The following is an 18,777-nucleotide window of genomic DNA, read 5'->3' on the forward strand; positions in this document are numbered from 1 at the left end:
ATTTTTCTCTAGGAACATATCAAAAATAAACGGGGAGCTACATCGCAAGCTATTGATCTACAACATAGATATGCAAATACTATCAGGACTAAGTTCATGATAAATTAAAGTTCAATTAATCATATTACTTAAGAACTCCCACTTAGATAGACATCCCTCTAGTCATCTAAATGATCACGTGATCCATATCAACTAAACCATGTCTGATCATCACGTGAGATGGAGTAGTTTTCAATGGTGAACATCACTATGTTGATCATATCTACTATATGATTCACGTTCGACCTTTCGGTCTCAGTGTTTCAAGGCCATATCTGCATATGCTAGGCTCGTCAAGTTTAACCCAAGTATTCTGCATGTGCAAAACAGGCTTGCACTCGTTGTATGTGAACGTAGAGCTTATCACACCTGATCATCACGTGGTGTCTCGGCACGACGAACTGTAGCAACTGTGCATACTCAGGGAGAACACTTATACCTTGAACTTTAGTGAGAGATCATCTTATAATGCTACCGCCGTACTAAGCAAAATAAGATGCATAAAGGATAAACATCACATGCAATCAGAATATGTGACATGATATGGCCATCATCATCGTGTGCCTTTGATCTCCATCTCCAAAGCACCATCATGATCTCCATCGTCACCGGCTTGACACATTGATCTCCATCGTAGCATCGTTGTCGTCTCGCCAACTATTGCTTCCACGACTATCGCTACCGCTTAGTGATAAAGTAAAGCAATTACATGGCGATTGCATTGCATACAATAAAGCGACAACCATAAGGCTCCTGCCAGTTGCCGATAACTTTTACAAAACATGATCATCTCATACAACAATTTATATCTCATCATGTCTTGACCATATCACATCACAACATGCCCTGCAAAAACAAGTTAGACATCCTCTACTTTGTTGTTGCAAGTTTTACGTGGCTGCTACGGGCTTCTAGCAAGAACCGTTCTTACCTACGCATCAAACCACAATGATTTTTCGTCAAGTGTGCTGTTTTAACCTTCAACAAGGACCGGTCGTAGTCAAACTCGATTCAACTAAAATTGGAGAAACAGACACCCGCCAGCCACCTGTGTGCGAAGCACGTCGGTAGAACCAGTCTCATGAATGCGGTCATGTAATGTCGATCGGGGCCGTTTCATCCAACAATACCGCCGAATCAAAGTAAGACGTTAGTGGTAAGCAGTATGACTATTATCGCCCACAACTCATTGTGTTCTACTCGTGCATATAAGTAAGACCTGGCTCTGATGCCACTGTTGGGGAACGCAGTATTTCAAAATTTTACCTACGATCACGCAAGATATATCTATGAGATGCATAGAAACGAGACGGGAGAGTGTGTCCACGTACCCTCGTAGACCGAAAGCGGAAGCGTTATGTCACACGGTTGATGTAGTCGAACGTCTTCGCGATCCAATCGATCCAAGTACCGAACGTACGACACCTCCGTGTTCAGCACACGTTCAGCACGATGACGTCCCTCGAGCTCTTGATCCAATTGAGGACAAGGGAGAGTTCCGTCTGCACGACGGCGTGGCCACGGTGATGATGAAGTTACCGGCGCAGGGCTTCGCCTAAGCACTACGACGATATGACCGAGGTGTGTAACTGTTGAGGGGGGCACCGCACACGGCTAAGACAAATCTTGGAGTGCCTTTGGGGTGTCCCCTGCCTACGTATATAAAGGAGGGAGGGAGAGAGGTCGGCCCTCCTAGGGGCGCGCCAAGTGTAGGGAGTCCTACTAGGACTCCCAAGTCCTAGTAGGATTCCCTTTCCTTTTCGGAGTAGGAAAGAAGGAAAGGCGGGAGAGGGAGAAGGAAAGGGGGGGCCGCGCACCCACCCCTTGTCCAATTCGGTTTGGGCAGGGGGGAGGCGCGCACCACCTCGAGGCACTTCTTCCCTCTCCACTAAAGCCCAATAAGGCCCATTAACTTCCCTCGGCGAATTCCCGTAACTCTCCGGTACTCCGAAAAATACCCGAATCACTCGGAACCATTCCGATGTCCGAATATAGCCTTCCAATATATCGATCTTTACCTCTTGACCATTTCGAGACTCCTCGTCATGTCCGTGATCTCATCCGGGACTCCGAACAAACTTCGGTCATCAAATCACATAACTCATAATATAAATCATCATCGAACGTTAAGCGTGCGGACCCTACGTGTTCGAGAACTATGTAGACATGACCGAGACACATCTCTAGTCAATAACCAATAGCGGAACCTGGATGCTCATATTGGCTCCTACATATTCTACGAATATATTTTATCGGTCAAACCGCATAACATACGTTATTCCCTTTGTCATCGGTATGTTACTTGCCCGAGATTCGATCGTTGGTATCATCATACCTAGTTCAATCTCGTTACCGGCAGGTCTCTTTACTCGTTCCGTAATGCATCATCCCGCAACTAACTCATTAGTCACATTGCTTGCAAGGCTTATAGTGATGTGCATTACCGAGAGGGCCCAGAGATACCTCTCCGATACTCGGAGTGACAAATCCTAATCTCGATCTATGCCAACTCAACAAACACCATCGGAGACACCTGTAGAGCATCTTTATAATCACCCAGTTACGTTGTGACGTTTGATAGCACACAAAGTGTTCCTCCGGTATTCGCGAGTTGCATAATCTCATAATCAGAGGAATATTTATAAGTCATGAAGAAAGCAATAGCAATAAAACTAAACGATCATTATGCTAAGCTAACGGATGGGTCTTGTCCATCACATCAATTTCTAATGATGTGATCCCGTTCATCAAATGACAACACATGTCTATGGTTAGGAAACTTAACCATCTTTGATTAACGAGCTAGTCAAGTAGAGGCATACTAGGGACACTCAGTTTTGTCTATGTATTCACACATGTACAAAGTTTCCGATTAATACAATTCTAGCATGAATAATAAACATTTATCATGATATAAGGAAATATAAATAACAACTTTATTATTGCCTCTAGGGCATATTTCCTTCAATCATTACAACATACTATGTACTGAATATATGAGAATACAAGATAAAGGCTTACACTCGCCACAAGCTACAATATCAATACAACAGTTCATCAATACATATCAATCATCATACCGAAAAGCAGGATCCGACTACGGATGAAATCAAGCGAAAAAGAAGAACGACATCCACCTTGCTAATCCCAGGCTCCCGACCCGGAACCTATTCCCTTGATCGAAGAAGAAGAACCCCAAAAGCAATCAAGCATCGCTCTCAGGAACTGTTGTTGTGTAATCTGTGAGCCACGAGGACTCAGCAATCCCACTACCATGGGTATTAAGACTAGCAAAGCTTAATGGGTATGGAATGGATAAGTGGTGAGGTTGCAGCAACACTAAGCATTGTATGGTGGCTAACTTACAAGTACAAGAATAAGATGAGAAACTACGCAATGGTCGCAAACTAGTAATGATCAAGAAGTGATCCTGAACTACTTACGTTCAAACATAACCCAACCGTGTTCTCTTCTCGACTCACTCGAAAAGAGATAGTCACGGTTACACACGCGGTTGGTGTATTTTATTTCAGATCTGGTGTCAAGTTCTCTACAACCGGATATTAAAAACTCTCATCTGCCACATAAGCGGGCACGGCTTTCGAAAAGATCAAACCCTGCAGGGGTGTCCCAACTTAGCCCATGACAAGCTCACGATCCGCGGAGACAATCCTCCATCACGGCACAACCCGATCAAACTCGAGATTCCGGTGCACAAGACATTTCGACAATGGTAAAACAAAACCAGCAAGACCTCCCGACGTGCCGACACCCTGATAGTAGCCGCGCGTATCTCGTCTCAGGCCACGATTAGACGGGACAAGCTACGAGTAAAACCTATCCTCGAGTTTCCCCGTGGTGGCCCCGCAGGCTGCCCAGTCTGGACCAACACTCATGAGGAGCACTGGCCCGGGTTGTAGATTAAGAGTCCTCGGGTGCTAGCCGGTCCCTTAGTTGTTATTAGGCAAATGATAAAAGCAAAGTTGGGCCTTGCTGGAAGAGTTTTATTCAAAGCGAACTGTCAAGAGAGGCCCATAAACCATCACTGTGTTAGGGACGCAAAATCAAGGAATATAACACCGGTATGATGAAAACTAAGGCAGCAAGAGTGAAACAAAACACGAGGCAAAAGGCCGAGGCTTCCACCCTTAACCAAGTATATAGATGCATTAATTAAATAAGAAATATTGTGACATCCCAAGATATCCATGACATCATGTAGCAACATGGAGCAACCTGCAACTACAGCTGCAACTAGCAACACTATAAGAGGGGCTGGGCAAAGTGGTAACATAGCCAAACAATGGTTTGCTAGGATGGTGAAAAAGGTTAGAGGCTATCATGGCAATTCGGCAGGCTTGATAAACAAGTGGTAGGTAGCACGACATAGCGATAGCATCGAGACAACTAGCAAAGCGAAGATAGTAGTGGTATCCAAAATAACGGTCATCTTGCCTGAAATCCCGCTAGGAAGAAGACCGAGTCCATGAAGAAGACGAACGAGCGTAGTCGAACAAATCCTCACAATCGCAACGTAACCGGAATTATCAAGGAGAAACGCAACCGGAAAGAAGCAAACAACATGGTAAACAAACATCACATAAACATGGCATGATGCACATTCAAGTATGATGCATGTTCGTTTTAATGAGGCATGGCATGGCAAAGTGCAACGAGTTGCGTATTGACGAAACACCACATTCAATTATTTAGTTCGCTCTTGTTTATGAAACCAACAAGATTAAATGTTGGTTAACATGGCAAGAGGTGAAACATATGTAAACTACACATTTAGGCATTTTAAATGAGGTCGGAAACAACAACAATAATTCCGGAAAATCCCCATATGCATATTTAACAATTTCATGCAAACAACAATTTTTAAAATATTTACATGTTGTTATCATGATGTGGATGACATATGCAAGTTATATGCAATTTTTAAGAAAATGTCGACATGAGCATGTTATGAAGCATTTGTCATCTTGGCGGAAACAAAAAGGGTGCCACGACAACGACAACGGAAATGGTGCCACAGCAACATCCCAATGATCCGACAACTCGTTGAGATACCAGTACAAAAGAGAAGTGTGCAGAAATGCGAAACATGCTAGAGATGATGGGATGATCCCGGTTACCGGGTTCCCACGGGTCGACGACATAGCAAATAAGAAGGAACGTGCAAGCGACAACTCGGACACGGTGCCAACACGGGCATCTCATACATTACACATGCATTCGTTCACGGACGGTCATCTCGTCATTATACCTTTGAAGCGTGCATTTTCGAAGTGGATCGGGTTTGTTGCGATATAGAGGAAGTAAACGTTTTCGGAATGATCGTAGTGGAAATAGTGGTACACGGCGACAGTAGTTGTACACGGGTCGTATAGGAACTTGACAAAACCCAAGGCGACAGTTGTGATACATGTCATCGGTAGTCGAACTTGGCGATCCGAAGAGGGTACTTGGCGGATCGGACCCAGCGCGGCCGGATCTGGTGGTCTCCGGTGACGAACGTAGCAGGGCGGCGACGGGAGCCGGCGGGGTGCAGGCGAGGTCGCGGGGCAGCGACGGCCGCCGGAGGCGGGGACGCGGGGTCGCGATGGCGGCGGCGGGCCGGCTCGAGTGGAGTTGGCGAGGAGCTTGGGGCGGCCATGGTGGTCCTGGACGGCGGCGACGCGGACAAGCTTGAGGCCGACGACTGGCGAGATCCGGCGGCGGAGCTGACGAGGCGGCGGCGCCGGGAACACGAGGAGGCGGGCGAGGAGTAGAGGGATCGAGGGGAGGACGAGAGATGGATGCGCGTGCGTGCGCTCCCTGGTGACGGCGCTAGGAGGAAGGAGGCAGGGGAGTTGGGGATCGATCGGGTGGCTGGGGCTCTCGATCGCTAGCTAGGGTTATCAGCGGGGGCGGCTGGGACAAGGGCCATGACGGATGGACCGGCCTGGCTGGGCTGCTGGCTGTGCTCTCTCTCTCCCTCATATTTTCTTTAGCAGAAAAGAATTAAAGAGAAGGAAAAGAAAGAGAGGGTTAGGAAAAAAAATTTGCGCATGCGGATAATTTTCCCGGACTCATAAAAATGAGCTTGATCCAAGAAAAATAGAAAGTGAGCATGCACGTGAAGTTGAATTCAACCTCATTTGAATTTAATTCAAATGAGTGTGAGAAAGAAGTGAGTATTCGGTAGGTCCAAAATGTTGAGAATTTAGGAAGAGCCTCGATAAATGGAGAAAAAATCATGGAAAAAGTTTGGAGAACAAACATGAAGTAAAAGACATGAGAATTAAATTGCAAGTGGGTTGCGGTTAATTCCAAACTAATGGAATATTTATTATAGCTCCCTAAATATCGAGAGGATATGTTATAAAGAGAAATCATCATGTGAACTCCTTCGATTTAAATGGATCGAAGATCCACACGATTTATTTATTTGAGTTTTAAAAAAGGGTGCATGATAACATGATGCAATGCACATGATGCAAAGATGAATGCAACGAACAAAACAAATCACACGACGAAACTCGGAATACATAGAAGGCGTCTGAAGCGTTGGTCTCAGGTCGTTACATCACAGCAGACACCTGTGTTGCAAGGCCGGCTTCAGCAACGGCATGCTGCAAAGGGAGACAATGAACTGCCGACGCGGCTGCACGAGCGAAGGATGCTGGGTGCTGGGTTGAGGCACGATGGGTGCTGCGCGGGGGCTGAGACTAGGGGGAACGATGCAGTCAACATGTACTGGGGTGGTGTGATCGTAGACGTTTCAGATCCAACGGTGGGCCAGCCGACTGATTTTGGGAGAAAATCGGTTGGCTGATTTATAGCAGCCGCCAAGAAAAAAAGATCAGACCGAACCGGCTGCGTACCTGAGCGCGAGGAACTGAACGCCCGGCCCAAGGCAAGCCCCGACCGAGCCGAACCCAACGGCCCTAGAAAGTCGGACCGGCTAGGAAGGACAAGCGGGGACGGAACAAACTCAATCGAACCGAAGCTGAAACCTACGGGATCGCAATAAAGCGGAGCAGAGAGAGGGGGAAGCAGGCAACTGATACACCCGATCCCCCCCCCCCCCCCGAAATCCTCTCCGCCGACCTCCCATGGAGAGCGACGGCGGAACCTAGTTTAGCTCAGCCGCCAACCCAACCTCACCGCGGCCCGCTGCCGAGCTGAGGACCCCAGGCCGCCGATCTCGTGGAGATCGTAGCGCAAAGCTGCCGCGACCCAACCCTCTGCTCCTCGCGGCTCTTCGGCCAGCATCGCGACAGGTTGCTTCCGCTCATCTTTTTCCTTCTCTGCAGTCTCGGTTAGCATTCCATAATAATAAGGGTATATGGATTGGGTTGAAATTTCTGTCAAAAGGTGAACTAAGATTTAAGCATGACTCCACTCTGTGCTGTGTTGATCAAACTATGTCGGGTTAAACTATGGGCAGATGAATGTATGGATTCAAATTGGATTTCGCTACAAATTTCAGATGTTTTAGCACGGCAAATCGAACACCCGAGATGGCAAATTATGTTGCCGCGAGAATGGCAACTTCCTTTAGTAAGCAAATGGCAAATGCTTGTCATGTTCAGTTTTTTTTGCCAGGAATTGCTAAAGGAAATTGCCATTCTCGCGACAACATAATTTGGCAAAAAAAAGGTTTAAAAATTATGACGTCAGATTTTTAGCATTTCCGTTAAAATTTTGATAGTTACATGTATGCATGTCTTCCTTTTGTGTGGGTATATGCATGTATGTATGTTATTCCAGTATGCAGCACATGACATAACATGATTGTTGTTTTCATATTTTCAATGCGTGGCAGGTATCCAGCAATGGCGACCTCCTCTCTTGCTCCGCCTGAGGTGCCCATGGAGCTGCATGCGGGCAACCGTGACCGCCTCTTAACCGCACTTCGCGCCCACCTCTCCGCCACCGCTAGCCCTCCCCGTGGCATCGCCCTCCTCCAGGTCCCACTTGCCGTCTTTATAATGAATCAGTCTCTACTTTGTTTGGGCCTTTGGGGCTTCCTCTATCAACATTTTGGCTTCTCTTTCTGAAGGGCGGTGAGGAGCAGACACGACACTGCACTGATCATCTCGAGCTGTTTAGGTATATGTCTTTTTATTAAAAAAATATTTGCCAGCGCCCCTCCCTTTCTCTTTCTTTGGGATGACATATTGAAGTGGTAATGGCCAATGTCTCAGGCAGGAGAGCTACTTTGCTTATCTCTTCGGAGTGCGTGAGCCAGGGTTCTACGGCGCTATAGTACGTTCTTCTCTCGTGTGTCCCACTTTTGCAGGGAAAATAAAATCCTTGCATAGTTCCTGTTGAGCTCCTTGATACCTAGTTCGATGCTTATTGTGGATATTCACTACGCCTCATCTTTATCCAGTTATTAAACTTATAACACAGTTTATGTCACAATTTCTTGAGTTCGTACAACTTATTTGTCTGTGAGAATAAGCCACTGCAAGTCATTCAATGCATGTTATGATAATGAATTTATGCTCATTAGATGCTTCTACCTAACTTGGCCTTTATTTGTTCACCAAGGACATCGCCTCTGGACAATCGATTTTGTTTGCTCCAAGGTTGCCACCTGACTATGCTGTCTGGATGGGTGAAATAAAACCACTCCCTTATTTTAAGGTATTTGATGTTCTAAATGCTATATTCGCAGATACTGCAACACACTGAATTCACATAATATTTTTCATTAATACCTTTACAGGATAGGTACAAGGTCGATTTGGTCTTCTATGTCGATGAGATTGTGCAGGTTCTGCAAGATCGATTCAGTCAGCATGGGAAGCCTGTGTTGTTTCTCTTGTATGGAAAGAGTACTGACAGCGGAAATTACTCAAAGCCTGCTAGTTTTGAAGTACGTGATATACAATTGGTCATAAAACAAGTTAGGATGCTTAGTTAGTTAGTTTTATGGTTTTGAAGGGTTAAAGTGGGAAGCATAATCTGGCATGTTAATCATGCAGTACCATCCTTTCTCCTTTAGACCTCAACTACATGTCTTTGTTGTATATGCATTAAATTTACCAACTTACCATGCTGTTTTCCCTGTGTAGGGGATAGAGAAGTTTGACACCGATTTGGGTACACTCCACCCTATCTTAACTGAATGCCGTGTTATCAAATCTGAAATGGAGCTTGGCCTCATTCAATATGCCAATGATGTTAGCTCAGAAGCACACATTGAGGTACATAAGTTACCCTATTAAAGTCTTGTACCATGCCAATAATTTGTTTACACCTTCATTGCTATTTTTTGGAGTACATTAGACTCTTGTCCTGTCTAAATAATGGTTGCTCAAGTTTTGGCTCTTTAGCATTTGACGAAATGTGATCTATATCTTTCCCCCTGCTAGGCTGTATAGAGAGCCAAATGAATGTATTCATCAATCATCCATGATAATCCTTCATGATACTAGATGCACAGACATGTAGTTAATGTGGTTTTGGCTTTTTGAGTACTATCACTGGGATTAATTGTTCTTACCACCACATAATCCTGCAGGGACGAGTTTATGTTCAACCAGGGATGGGTTTAATTGTTGCCATGGGCTGAGCTTTAGGAATTTTCGTTTGGGGATGAAATAAAGGTCCCAAATTATTAAAGAAGCAAACACACTGTAATATTATATTATGATTTACGAGGTTCCAAACAAAGCACTAAAGTTAAGCATTGAGTCGTCTTGTCACAACAGGTTCTGGCACCTCATAAGCAAAGAGTGGGACCCACAATGCAAGGAATCACTTTAGAAATCTACTCCCTCCGTCCCATAATATAAGAGCGTTTTTGACACTACACTAGCGTAAAAAACGGTCTTATATTATGGGATGGAGGGAGTAATTTGCAAAAATATTCCTTTAGGTGTTAACAACTACCGACTCCTTTGTTATTTTTCGAGAGGCGAATTAAATGTGTATCTGATTCTTGACTTGGACTTTGCAAGGTTATGAGACAGGCAAAACCAGGCATGAAGGAATATCAGTTAGAAAGCATATTTCTTCATCATTCTTATAGGTATGGAGCCTGTCGACATTGCTCCTACACATGCATATGCGCTACCGGAGAGAACAGGTGAGTTCATGTATCATGTCTGATCGGAAGCAAATAATAGGTCAGTGCACAAACACTTTAATGTCTCTGAATTGTTTTGCTAATGCTTTAGTGGAATCCTGTATGTAGGAATTGTGATACAAGTATCAACATCATAACAACAAATCACCATCTAGTGCCTGTTGTAGTGTTATCCACTGTTTCCATTTGATAATGTTTCTTCAAATAGTCAAATACCATGAGCTTTTGATATTACCAGATAGCATTTTAGTATATAGTTTTCTTAACGCCAGAATAAGATTGCTAACAAAATTTCAGTAGGTCTCTCTTTTCGTGTCCACATGGTGACTATAGTGTACAATTTGTTGAGTTACATGAATAAGTTAACCAGGGGGGCGCTCTTTTAGTTAAAAATAGTTAGGTTATATGACATTACTAGATATTTTATTGGTGTACAAAGTCTCAGTCATCTTGAAGGCCGGTTAGCATTTGCTATCAAGATTGAAGACTCAGAAATTCTGAGTTTGTTAGACTATATCTTGTATGCTATAATAACTCTTTCTGTTGATTTTGCAGTTCTATTCTTCATTATGGACATACGGCTGCTCCAAATGACCGGGTACTCTCTTTTTTATGATGCTTTGTGGCATTTGATTGACTTCGCTCTATTAGTATTTTACCTGATCAAGCTTCTAAATGTTAGAATTCACCAAATTGAGATTAAGTTGTCCACAGAGCTCAGGTCTCTTTTAAATGAGTTTCATACTCCTGATGACTTGAAAATGGGCATGCTTTATAAAAAAAATTCCTCGAGAAAACGCAAAGCCTTGTATTTTGATGCTAGATAGATGAAGTTATTTACAAGCCTACGGATAGGCCAAGTACAATAACAACACATGCCACACCCCTGAGTGCTCAGCCTGGGGTGGACCCACTGATAAAATGATCCTATGTCTTGTAAATCAGTTCTATTTCTCACCTGAAAATGGGGTGTCACACAGACACAGTATACTATACATGAAATGTAGCAAGGAAAATATCTTGGACCCGGTGTCCTGTGACCGCTATGGTTGAACCTGGCCCCCAGCTCAGCTCCGCTGGGAGTAACACTTGAGGGCTGGTTGCTATTGCTGTAGCCCACAACCACGTCTCTGCTTGGATGGTGTCCAGCAGCGTGGTGATGCTAGGCCTCTGCCCGTTGAATACGGCAGCATTTGATGCTTCCCAAGCCACTGCTCTGTGAGCATTATCAAAGTGGAAAGCCTTCTTCAGCGACGACTATATGGAGTTCAGGCTGTAGAGTTCATCTACCTTGTTATTTGTCAACTACATTTATCAGTACCACGAGGTCTTGAAATCTACCTATGATAATTTGTAAACTGAATGGTGTCTGTTGTGTGCTACCTTTCATTTATGATATAGCCGAAAATAAGTTCTTGTCATCAGATACATGTGAACATTGGTGGTAATGACCCTGGTGACGAGTTAGACAATTTTGAATAAAAATTGTCTAGTTGAATAGGCCCAGCATCATAATGTATCCAGCTTACACGTTGCGAGTGATGGCACAAACACAGATATTTATATACAACGATAGAAATGCAACAAAGTAATCATAGCTACAAGGGTCTTGATGTAATATTGGTGTTCTTATTTTAGGGGAAATTTTGTATTTTGACTCCTCCCGTACTTTTTCTTTTCCTCTTTGGTAGATGATCATCTCATATATTTTCAGACGCTGAATGATGGAGACATGGCTCTAATGGACATGGGAGCTGAATATAATTTCTATGGCTCTGACATCACATGTTCATACCCCGTAAGTCCTTCGTAACATTCATCTATCTAATTTGGTACACTATTTTTATTTTCCAGTGTCTTTACTAAATGGACTTGCTTTTGTTATCTACTGTTAAAAGCGTCAAGGGCTATGCTTATTATGTGCAATGAACTGCTTATGAACATCATTGCTACCAGCGGTTATTATTTATTGAATGTTTATATCTTAATCTGAGCACCCTCAGATATCCTTTCATTTTCACTTCAGCCCAATTCTCTGTTATGATTAGTTATGATTTACTAAGTATTTAGCTGACTTTGGGCCATAGCTTATAATTCTAGAAGTTTTCTTTCCAACAAACCTCGATGCAAGCTGGAGCATTCTTCTGTTCATCACATCTTAATATACTGTTTGTCTAGTGACATCACCTGAATGAGTTTTTGTCTTTTCAGATAAATGGGAAGTTCAACAGCAACCAGGCAACAGTATACAATGTAAGTACTTGTGAGAAAGTGCTTTTCTTCCTGTATGTGAATTAGAACCTGGACAGGTTGTTTGAATCATTATTGATGCAACACTGACTATTTTACAGGCTGTCCTTAAGGCTCATAATGCTGTCATATCACACATGCAGCCTGGAGTAAAATGGGTCGATATGCACAAGTAAGAATGATTGTTACTTACAGAACCTTGCAATTTCTAAACATCCTTGATGGGGTTATCCAAGAATGTTTACTGTTGGCCTCTGTGTTAGATTTTGCAGCATCTTTTGCTTACACGCCATTTGATCTTTTTTGCAGGCTGGCCGAGCAGACAATACTTGAATCTCTCAAGAATGAAAAGATTATCCATGGGTGCGTGTGTGAGAGCTGCTCATAGAACTTAAATATGATAATATGTAAAGCTACAATGCTGACTTCTCTATTCCCCGGAATACAATTATTTCAGTGATATTGCTGATATGATGACTCGAAGGTTAGGTGCTGTTTTCATGCCTCATGGTCTTGGGCACTTGCTTGGAATTGACACCCATGATCCCGGAGGCTACCCTGAGGTTGAGATATGGATTTTACCAATGTTTATGCAAGTTTAATCTTTATACCTACCTCCCTGCAACCGAGTTTAATGCTTGTTTGTTGACTTTAGGGCTTAGAGAGGCCAAAGGAGCCAGGACTGAGCTCCTTGCGGACCATAAGAGAACTTAAAGAAGGCATGGTAAGTAATTACCTTTCTCATTAATTTATGAAGATTTTGTAGCACAAAATACTCTTGCAATTTCACGCGCACTTTTCTGAGAAGTGGCTAGGTTGTCGTGTTAGCCAGTAAAATTTATGAGCTGTTTGGGACTCTCTTAATGTGTATTCTTTCGGACAGACTATTGACCATTTGGGTATTCAAACAAGATGACAGTAAAATTTATGAGCTGTTTGGGACTCTGTTAATGCGTATTCTTTCGGACAGACTATTGACCATTTAGTAGCACACATAACCACAACATGTCACATTTGCCTGGTATTGTGGTTATGCTTTAACTGTACAACATCATGCATAGGGTCCCCACAACTTCTGAAAGTCAATACCTTTTCTGTTATCAACTCTTCATACAGAAGCTGCTTTGTGTAGGCAGTTAGACATCAAGGCCTTGAGACTTGTTGTGGTATAGTAATCATAATGGATATTTTGAAGATGACAAACTTAAATATATCATGCAGAAGAGCATGGAAACATCTAAAGTTCTCCGACATATATATCGATGTATATCTTCTCCTATTTTAGCATATGCTATCTGAGAGTGAGGATAAGAAATGAACGACAACATAGATAATTTGAACAATAAATGGTCGTGAATCCTCCTTTGAATAGTACTGTATTTTCTGCATCCATGTTGAGAAGGGTGTGTGGGCATCTTACATATAGTTATAACAACCATCTGAGCTCACATGGTTTTTGAACTGCAGGTTATTACGGTTGAGCCAGGCTGTTATTTCATCGATGCTTTGCTGAGGCCTGCCAGGGATGATCCAGTTTCCTCAAAATTCTTCAACTGGGAAGAGATTGAGAAGTACAAAAGTTTTGGTGGTGTTCGTATTGAAAGTGATCTGGTATGTCTTGCTTGGTTGCTCTCCTCCATTACATAGTAAAAGAACTTAACTCTCTTAATTGCTGGTGCACCGCTAGTCCGCTACTTGTAGGTACGAAGTAATGCCAACACATTTGCTCTATTACTGATCTCTCTTGGAAAAGTTATACTCCCTCCGTCCCAAAATATAGCGCTTATTAGATTTTTCCATAGTCAAACCTTGTAAACTTTGACCAAATTTGTAGAAAACATTGTCAACATCTGGAATACCAAATAGGTACAATTGATTCATGATGGAATATATTTTCATATGGTATATATTTGGTATTGTAGACATACATAATTTTCTAAATAAAGTTGGTCAAAGTTTGTGAAGGTTGACTTTCACGAAAACCAAATGTGCACTATATTATACTCCCTCGGTTCCGAATTACTTGTTGCAGGTATATGGATGTATCTAGATGTATTTTAGTTCTAGATACATCCATTTCTGCGACGAGTAATTTGGAACGGAGGGAGTAGGACAGAGGGAGCACTACAAGAAAACAGAAATTGGTTGGCATATGTTGATAGACCTCTCAATGTCGCAAGTGATCTTGCATAGACTTTAATGTATGTGCTACAATGGAGATGATAAAAATGTCTTGTCCCCCATAAGAGTCAAACTTCAGTTAGGGCACACTTCCGAGTTCGGTTACTGAAGTACAGAGATTGGAACAATTTAGCTCTGAATCTTTAATAATTTTTTGAAGTGCTAAATTTGTTGGGCTAAAATGTGGACTAATGTACCGTGTTCAGCATTCACACTTCAGCATGCTGGCATGCTCCAAGAACCAACCATTACCACGGTAGTGAGGTTTTATACTTCGGTCATGGTTACGTGCTTTTGCTGGTAACAAGGTCCAGAAACTTTAGCATGTAGATGTGGATGGCAGTATAAAAGGAAAAAAGATACTGCCTGATTGCTGATTGCAGAGTAAAGAGACATTTGGTTATCACCAGTGCACAGAGTTTCTCTTGACGTGTCAAGAACTCAACAGTAATTTCTGTAGCATCCACATTGCATTGGCCTTTACATAGTGCTAGCCTTGTTATTTACATGCTAACAAGATATTCCATTGCTGCAGTATGTGACGGCACAAGGATGCAAGAACCTGACAAACTGCCCCCGGGAGACCTGGGAAATCGAAGCGGTAATGGCTGGCGTGCCATGGCCTCCACGTGCTTCCGTGACAAAAGCAGAGAACGGACTGCCCAAAGCCTGAGCACTCGCTTGTTTGATGCTCCCTGGGCGAAACATAACCGTAATAATTGAATAAATGAAGCATAGGATACTTTAATAAGTGGGTGATGGTTTCATATGCTGTGCTGTTGGTTTGGTTTGAGTTTGAGGATAAATTGGCATGTTAAGTTCTAAGATCTGGTGAAGTCAGTTACTTGTAGCTGTCCTCTGTGGACTCGAAAGGTTGAAGGCTCTTGCAGTTAGTTCGACCGTCTCTGTTGAGAACCAGCAACGCTGTTTATCATGAGAAATCAAGCGAATGAGCATGCAACATTTGTTTGTTTCGTGTCATCACAAAAATAATGCGGTTTGTTATATTTGTTGGGGACAAGTACAGAATATCAGTTCTTCTGTTCATCCGAAGTAAAGTACTCCTTCCGTCCCAAAATATAAAAACGTTTTTCAAGCTATGTTAGCTTGAAAAATCTTCTTATATTATGGGACGGAGGGAGAATATTCTTAGGATCCTGATAAGTGCCACATGTGTGGAATGAACACTTGGCAATTTTGAATGGTTTTTTATGGCAAGTTTAGTGATATGAGTATAACAATTTTAGTTGTTAAGCACGACAACTTTCTTTTCAGATGGTAAGTTTTAGTTTTTATGGGTTTGTTTTTCTTTCTGGACAGCAATTCTAGTTTAAAAAAGTCAGGCCAGAGTGTTTTGTGACACACGTGTGACACTTATTATTTAAGTATTTTTATTTTATTTTTCCTACACTTTTATGTCGAGAGCTACACCTGTTTTCAACAAACAAACCTCGTAGAGAAGCTTATTTTTTGGTGGAAGCTTTGTCTCCCCCAAACAGGTGAAGGCGGCTTCTGGTTTACAAATTCTTTAGTTGGTCAATATTGTACGAGTTGCCCTTAGAGAACTCCAATGTGGTGACCCATTTGTCCGCTGACATTTATTTAGGTCAGTGCGGACACAAAAGTCGGCCCAACACGTCGACCCAAACGGACGCGCGTCCGCCTGCCGATCCATTTTCGGTCAATTTTTTAGCCGGATTTGCGTCGGCGCGGACACGAGACGGACGCGAGCGTGCGCCTTCTCCTCCATCTATGCCCGCTGGTCGATGGCAGCCTTCACCATTTCCCTCCATTTCCACCAAAAAAGCCTCCCGCCCGCGCGCGCTCCCGCCCCACCCCCGCTATGGACGACGACCTCGAAGCCGCCGCCTCCCTCGCCTCGTCCAGCATGAGGACCGCCCCCTCCGGTAAAGGCGAGCCTCACGCCCCCCGCAAGACCGCCGCCGCGCCCAAGCCGAAGAAGGCGCTGACGCCCGAACAGCGGGCAAGGGAGTCGGCCAAAAGGAAGGGCCGGAGGCACGCGACGGACGCGAGGGATGAAGCCATCGCAGCGGCCGCCGTCGCCGCCGCCGCGCAGCGGGAGGTCACCAAACGCCCTAGCCAGCACGTTGCCGCCAACGAGGGAGGTGCTCTATATGCTAGGGTTAAACCCTAGCCAGCACGGCCTCGTCAACGCCGCCGTGGCCGCGGCCAGCACCGGCTCATCCGCGTTCCCTCGGATGGTGCTACCCGACTCGCCCCGCGCGTCGGCTTGCACCCCGATGTCCGACTTCCACGTCTACCCGCAGGCCTCCCGCCTCTCCGAGGAGTGCTCGCCCGAGGTGAGCGTGGTGGCACCTTCCACGCCCGCGCCCATCGACCTCAACGCCAGACCGGTGGTCGTGGCAGATGCCAGCCGACGTGCTGTCGGGCGCACGCAACCTATTTGACGGAATGCCGGCTGCCAGCGACGAGGACTACATGCAGAACATGACCTTTGAGGGTGGTGCGCCGACCGCTGGCTACGATCCCGACGAGACACAAAGCCAGGACGGCCGAGGGGCGTTCACGCCGTCCGCTGGCTACGATCAAGATCAGGCGGCCTTCATGCGTGATCAGGTCGACATCGACCTGGACGGCTTCCCACTCGACCATGAGTTTTCGGAGGACTACAGGTAAGAGGAAGAAGACGAGTGCGACATCAAAGGGGAGCCTTTGTTCGAGGACGAGCTCGCCAACCAAGCCGCCGGGGTGAAGTCGAAGCACAAGAGAAAGCGGACCAAGGCATACACAGCGGCCGAGGACAAGCTTCTTTGCGAGTGTTGGAAGACATTGGGCAAGACCCCAAGACGGGCGCCGAACAAAAACACTCAACTTTTTGGATTCGTGTCCACCGCGAGTTCCATGAGCGCAAGAAGTTCCCGTCGTACCAAATAGTAAGCACACGCGGGTGGGTGTCCATTTCGAAGCGATGGAGGTGATCCAACAAGAGTGCAACAAGCTTTGTGCCACTCTTGAGAGCGTCAAGGCCCGCCCCGTGAGCGGCATCGGCATGCAAGACATGGTATGCTAGCAAGCCACCCTCTTTTGTGTCATCAAGTTTATGCTTGCGTGTTCATTTGCATACCATTTGCCAATATGCTTGCATGAAAACATTTGTAGGCATTTCAAGCTTTGGAGGCATTCAAGGTCCAACACAATGGCAAGTGCTTCAACCTCTCCCATTGCTTTAGGGTGATCAAAGACGAGGAGAAGTTCAAGGCGCAATATGCCGCCCTCAAGTCGAGTGGGGGGGGAGCAAGCCGTGGAGGAGGTTGGGGCCGGCGAGAAGGCACGGACGCGGGGGAAGACCAACTCCAAGAAGGAGGACAAGCGGGATGCGGCGTCCAACGCCTTGACCGCAAGCGTGGAGGGCATGATGAGCAAGAAGGACTCAAGGGAGGAGGAGCGTCGGCGTTACAAAGAAGAGCAAATGAACGCCTTCATGGAGATCCAAAGGAGGAGGCTTCAGATGGACGCGGAGAAGCAAGCCAATATGCTTGAGATGGAGGCGGAGAAGCAAGCCAAGATGCTTGAGATCGAGGCCGCCAATGCCAAGACCAAGGCGAAAGAAGTGGCTCTCGCGAGCATGATGACCGGGGTGGAGATCATGAAGGTGGATCTCAACACCATGTCGCCAAGGAAGAGGCCGTGGTTCGAGAAGATGCAGTCCGACATACTCAAGTTTGACGACGAGTGATCTATGGCGGCGAGCGCCATCCTTTTTTTGTATGCCGGCAGGTGTGCTGGCATGACCACGGGGCTGCGATGGCGTGGTCGAACTCAAGTACCACCCCTTTATTGTGTGCTAGCATGTGTGCTGGCTGCTGGCGAGTGCGCCAGCATGAACTGTGTGGTGATATTTTTTGAAGCCGGCATTGTATGCCGGCGCTGGCATGGTGCCGGCATGAGACATGGTCCTGACATGATCTATGGCCGCGGGCCTTTTTTAAAAATTGAGTGCGGACATGAAATGGGTCGACGCGTTGGGTGCACTGCCGACCCAAATCTAAAACAGGGCGGACGCCGGGCGGGCGGCCGACCTAAACGGACAAAAAGCGTACAAAAGCGCCGTCTGTTTGGGTCGACCCGTTGGAGTTGCTCTTATGTTTTCTTGAGAGCAAAGTCACATTTCCCCAGTTGGCTGCGCCCACATCATTGCACGCAATGAACTCGAACTGCGAAACGCCCGAGAAAACAGT

The 18,777-nt window shown here is 45.2% G+C and overlaps 1 protein-coding gene across 2 annotated transcripts; it reads left to right on the forward strand.

The window, feature by feature from the left end:
* The first annotated feature begins 7,852 nt into the window (after positions 1–7,852).
* On the forward strand, positions 7,853–15,320 carry LOC123144452 (xaa-Pro dipeptidase). 2 transcript variants are annotated; one of them, XM_044563601.1, is made up of 17 exons: positions 7,853–7,997; positions 8,090–8,139; positions 8,235–8,295; positions 8,584–8,679; positions 8,762–8,911; positions 9,111–9,242; positions 9,999–10,126; positions 10,235–10,315; positions 10,682–10,724; positions 11,841–11,924; positions 12,338–12,379; positions 12,478–12,548; positions 12,686–12,739; positions 12,834–12,939; positions 13,032–13,100; positions 13,844–13,987; positions 15,093–15,320. In XM_044563601.1, exons 1-17 carry the CDS (start codon positions 7,863–7,865, stop codon positions 15,228–15,230), a joined length of 1,584 nt encoding a protein of 527 aa, XP_044419536.1. In that variant the 5' UTR covers positions 7,853–7,862; the 3' UTR covers positions 15,231–15,320. The 2 variants fall into 2 exon arrangements, with proteins under 2 accessions (XP_044419536.1, XP_044419537.1); XM_044563602.1 differs by lacking the exon at positions 10,235–10,315 and having other exon boundaries at positions 15,093–15,248.
* The last annotated feature ends 3,457 nt before the right edge of the window (positions 15,321–18,777 follow it).

Source organism: Triticum aestivum, chromosome 6D (assembly GCF_018294505.1).
Source record: "Triticum aestivum cultivar Chinese Spring chromosome 6D, IWGSC CS RefSeq v2.1, whole genome shotgun sequence".
Taxonomy (NCBI): Eukaryota; Viridiplantae; Streptophyta; class Magnoliopsida; order Poales; family Poaceae; genus Triticum; species Triticum aestivum.

Excerpts from the sequence above, each read along its gene's own strand:
- LOC123144452 (XM_044563601.1), top strand. The coding sequence starts at position 7,863 with ATGGCGACCTCCTCTCTTGCTCCGCCTGAGGTGCCCATGGAGCTGCAT. Across the intron at positions 8,680-8,761 it reads AACCACTCCCTTATTTTAAG|GATAGGTACAAGGTCGATTT; the intron begins GTATTTGATGTT and ends ATACCTTTACAG. Across the intron at positions 12,740-12,833 it reads AATGAAAAGATTATCCATGG|TGATATTGCTGATATGATGA; the intron begins GTGCGTGTGTGA and ends CAATTATTTCAG.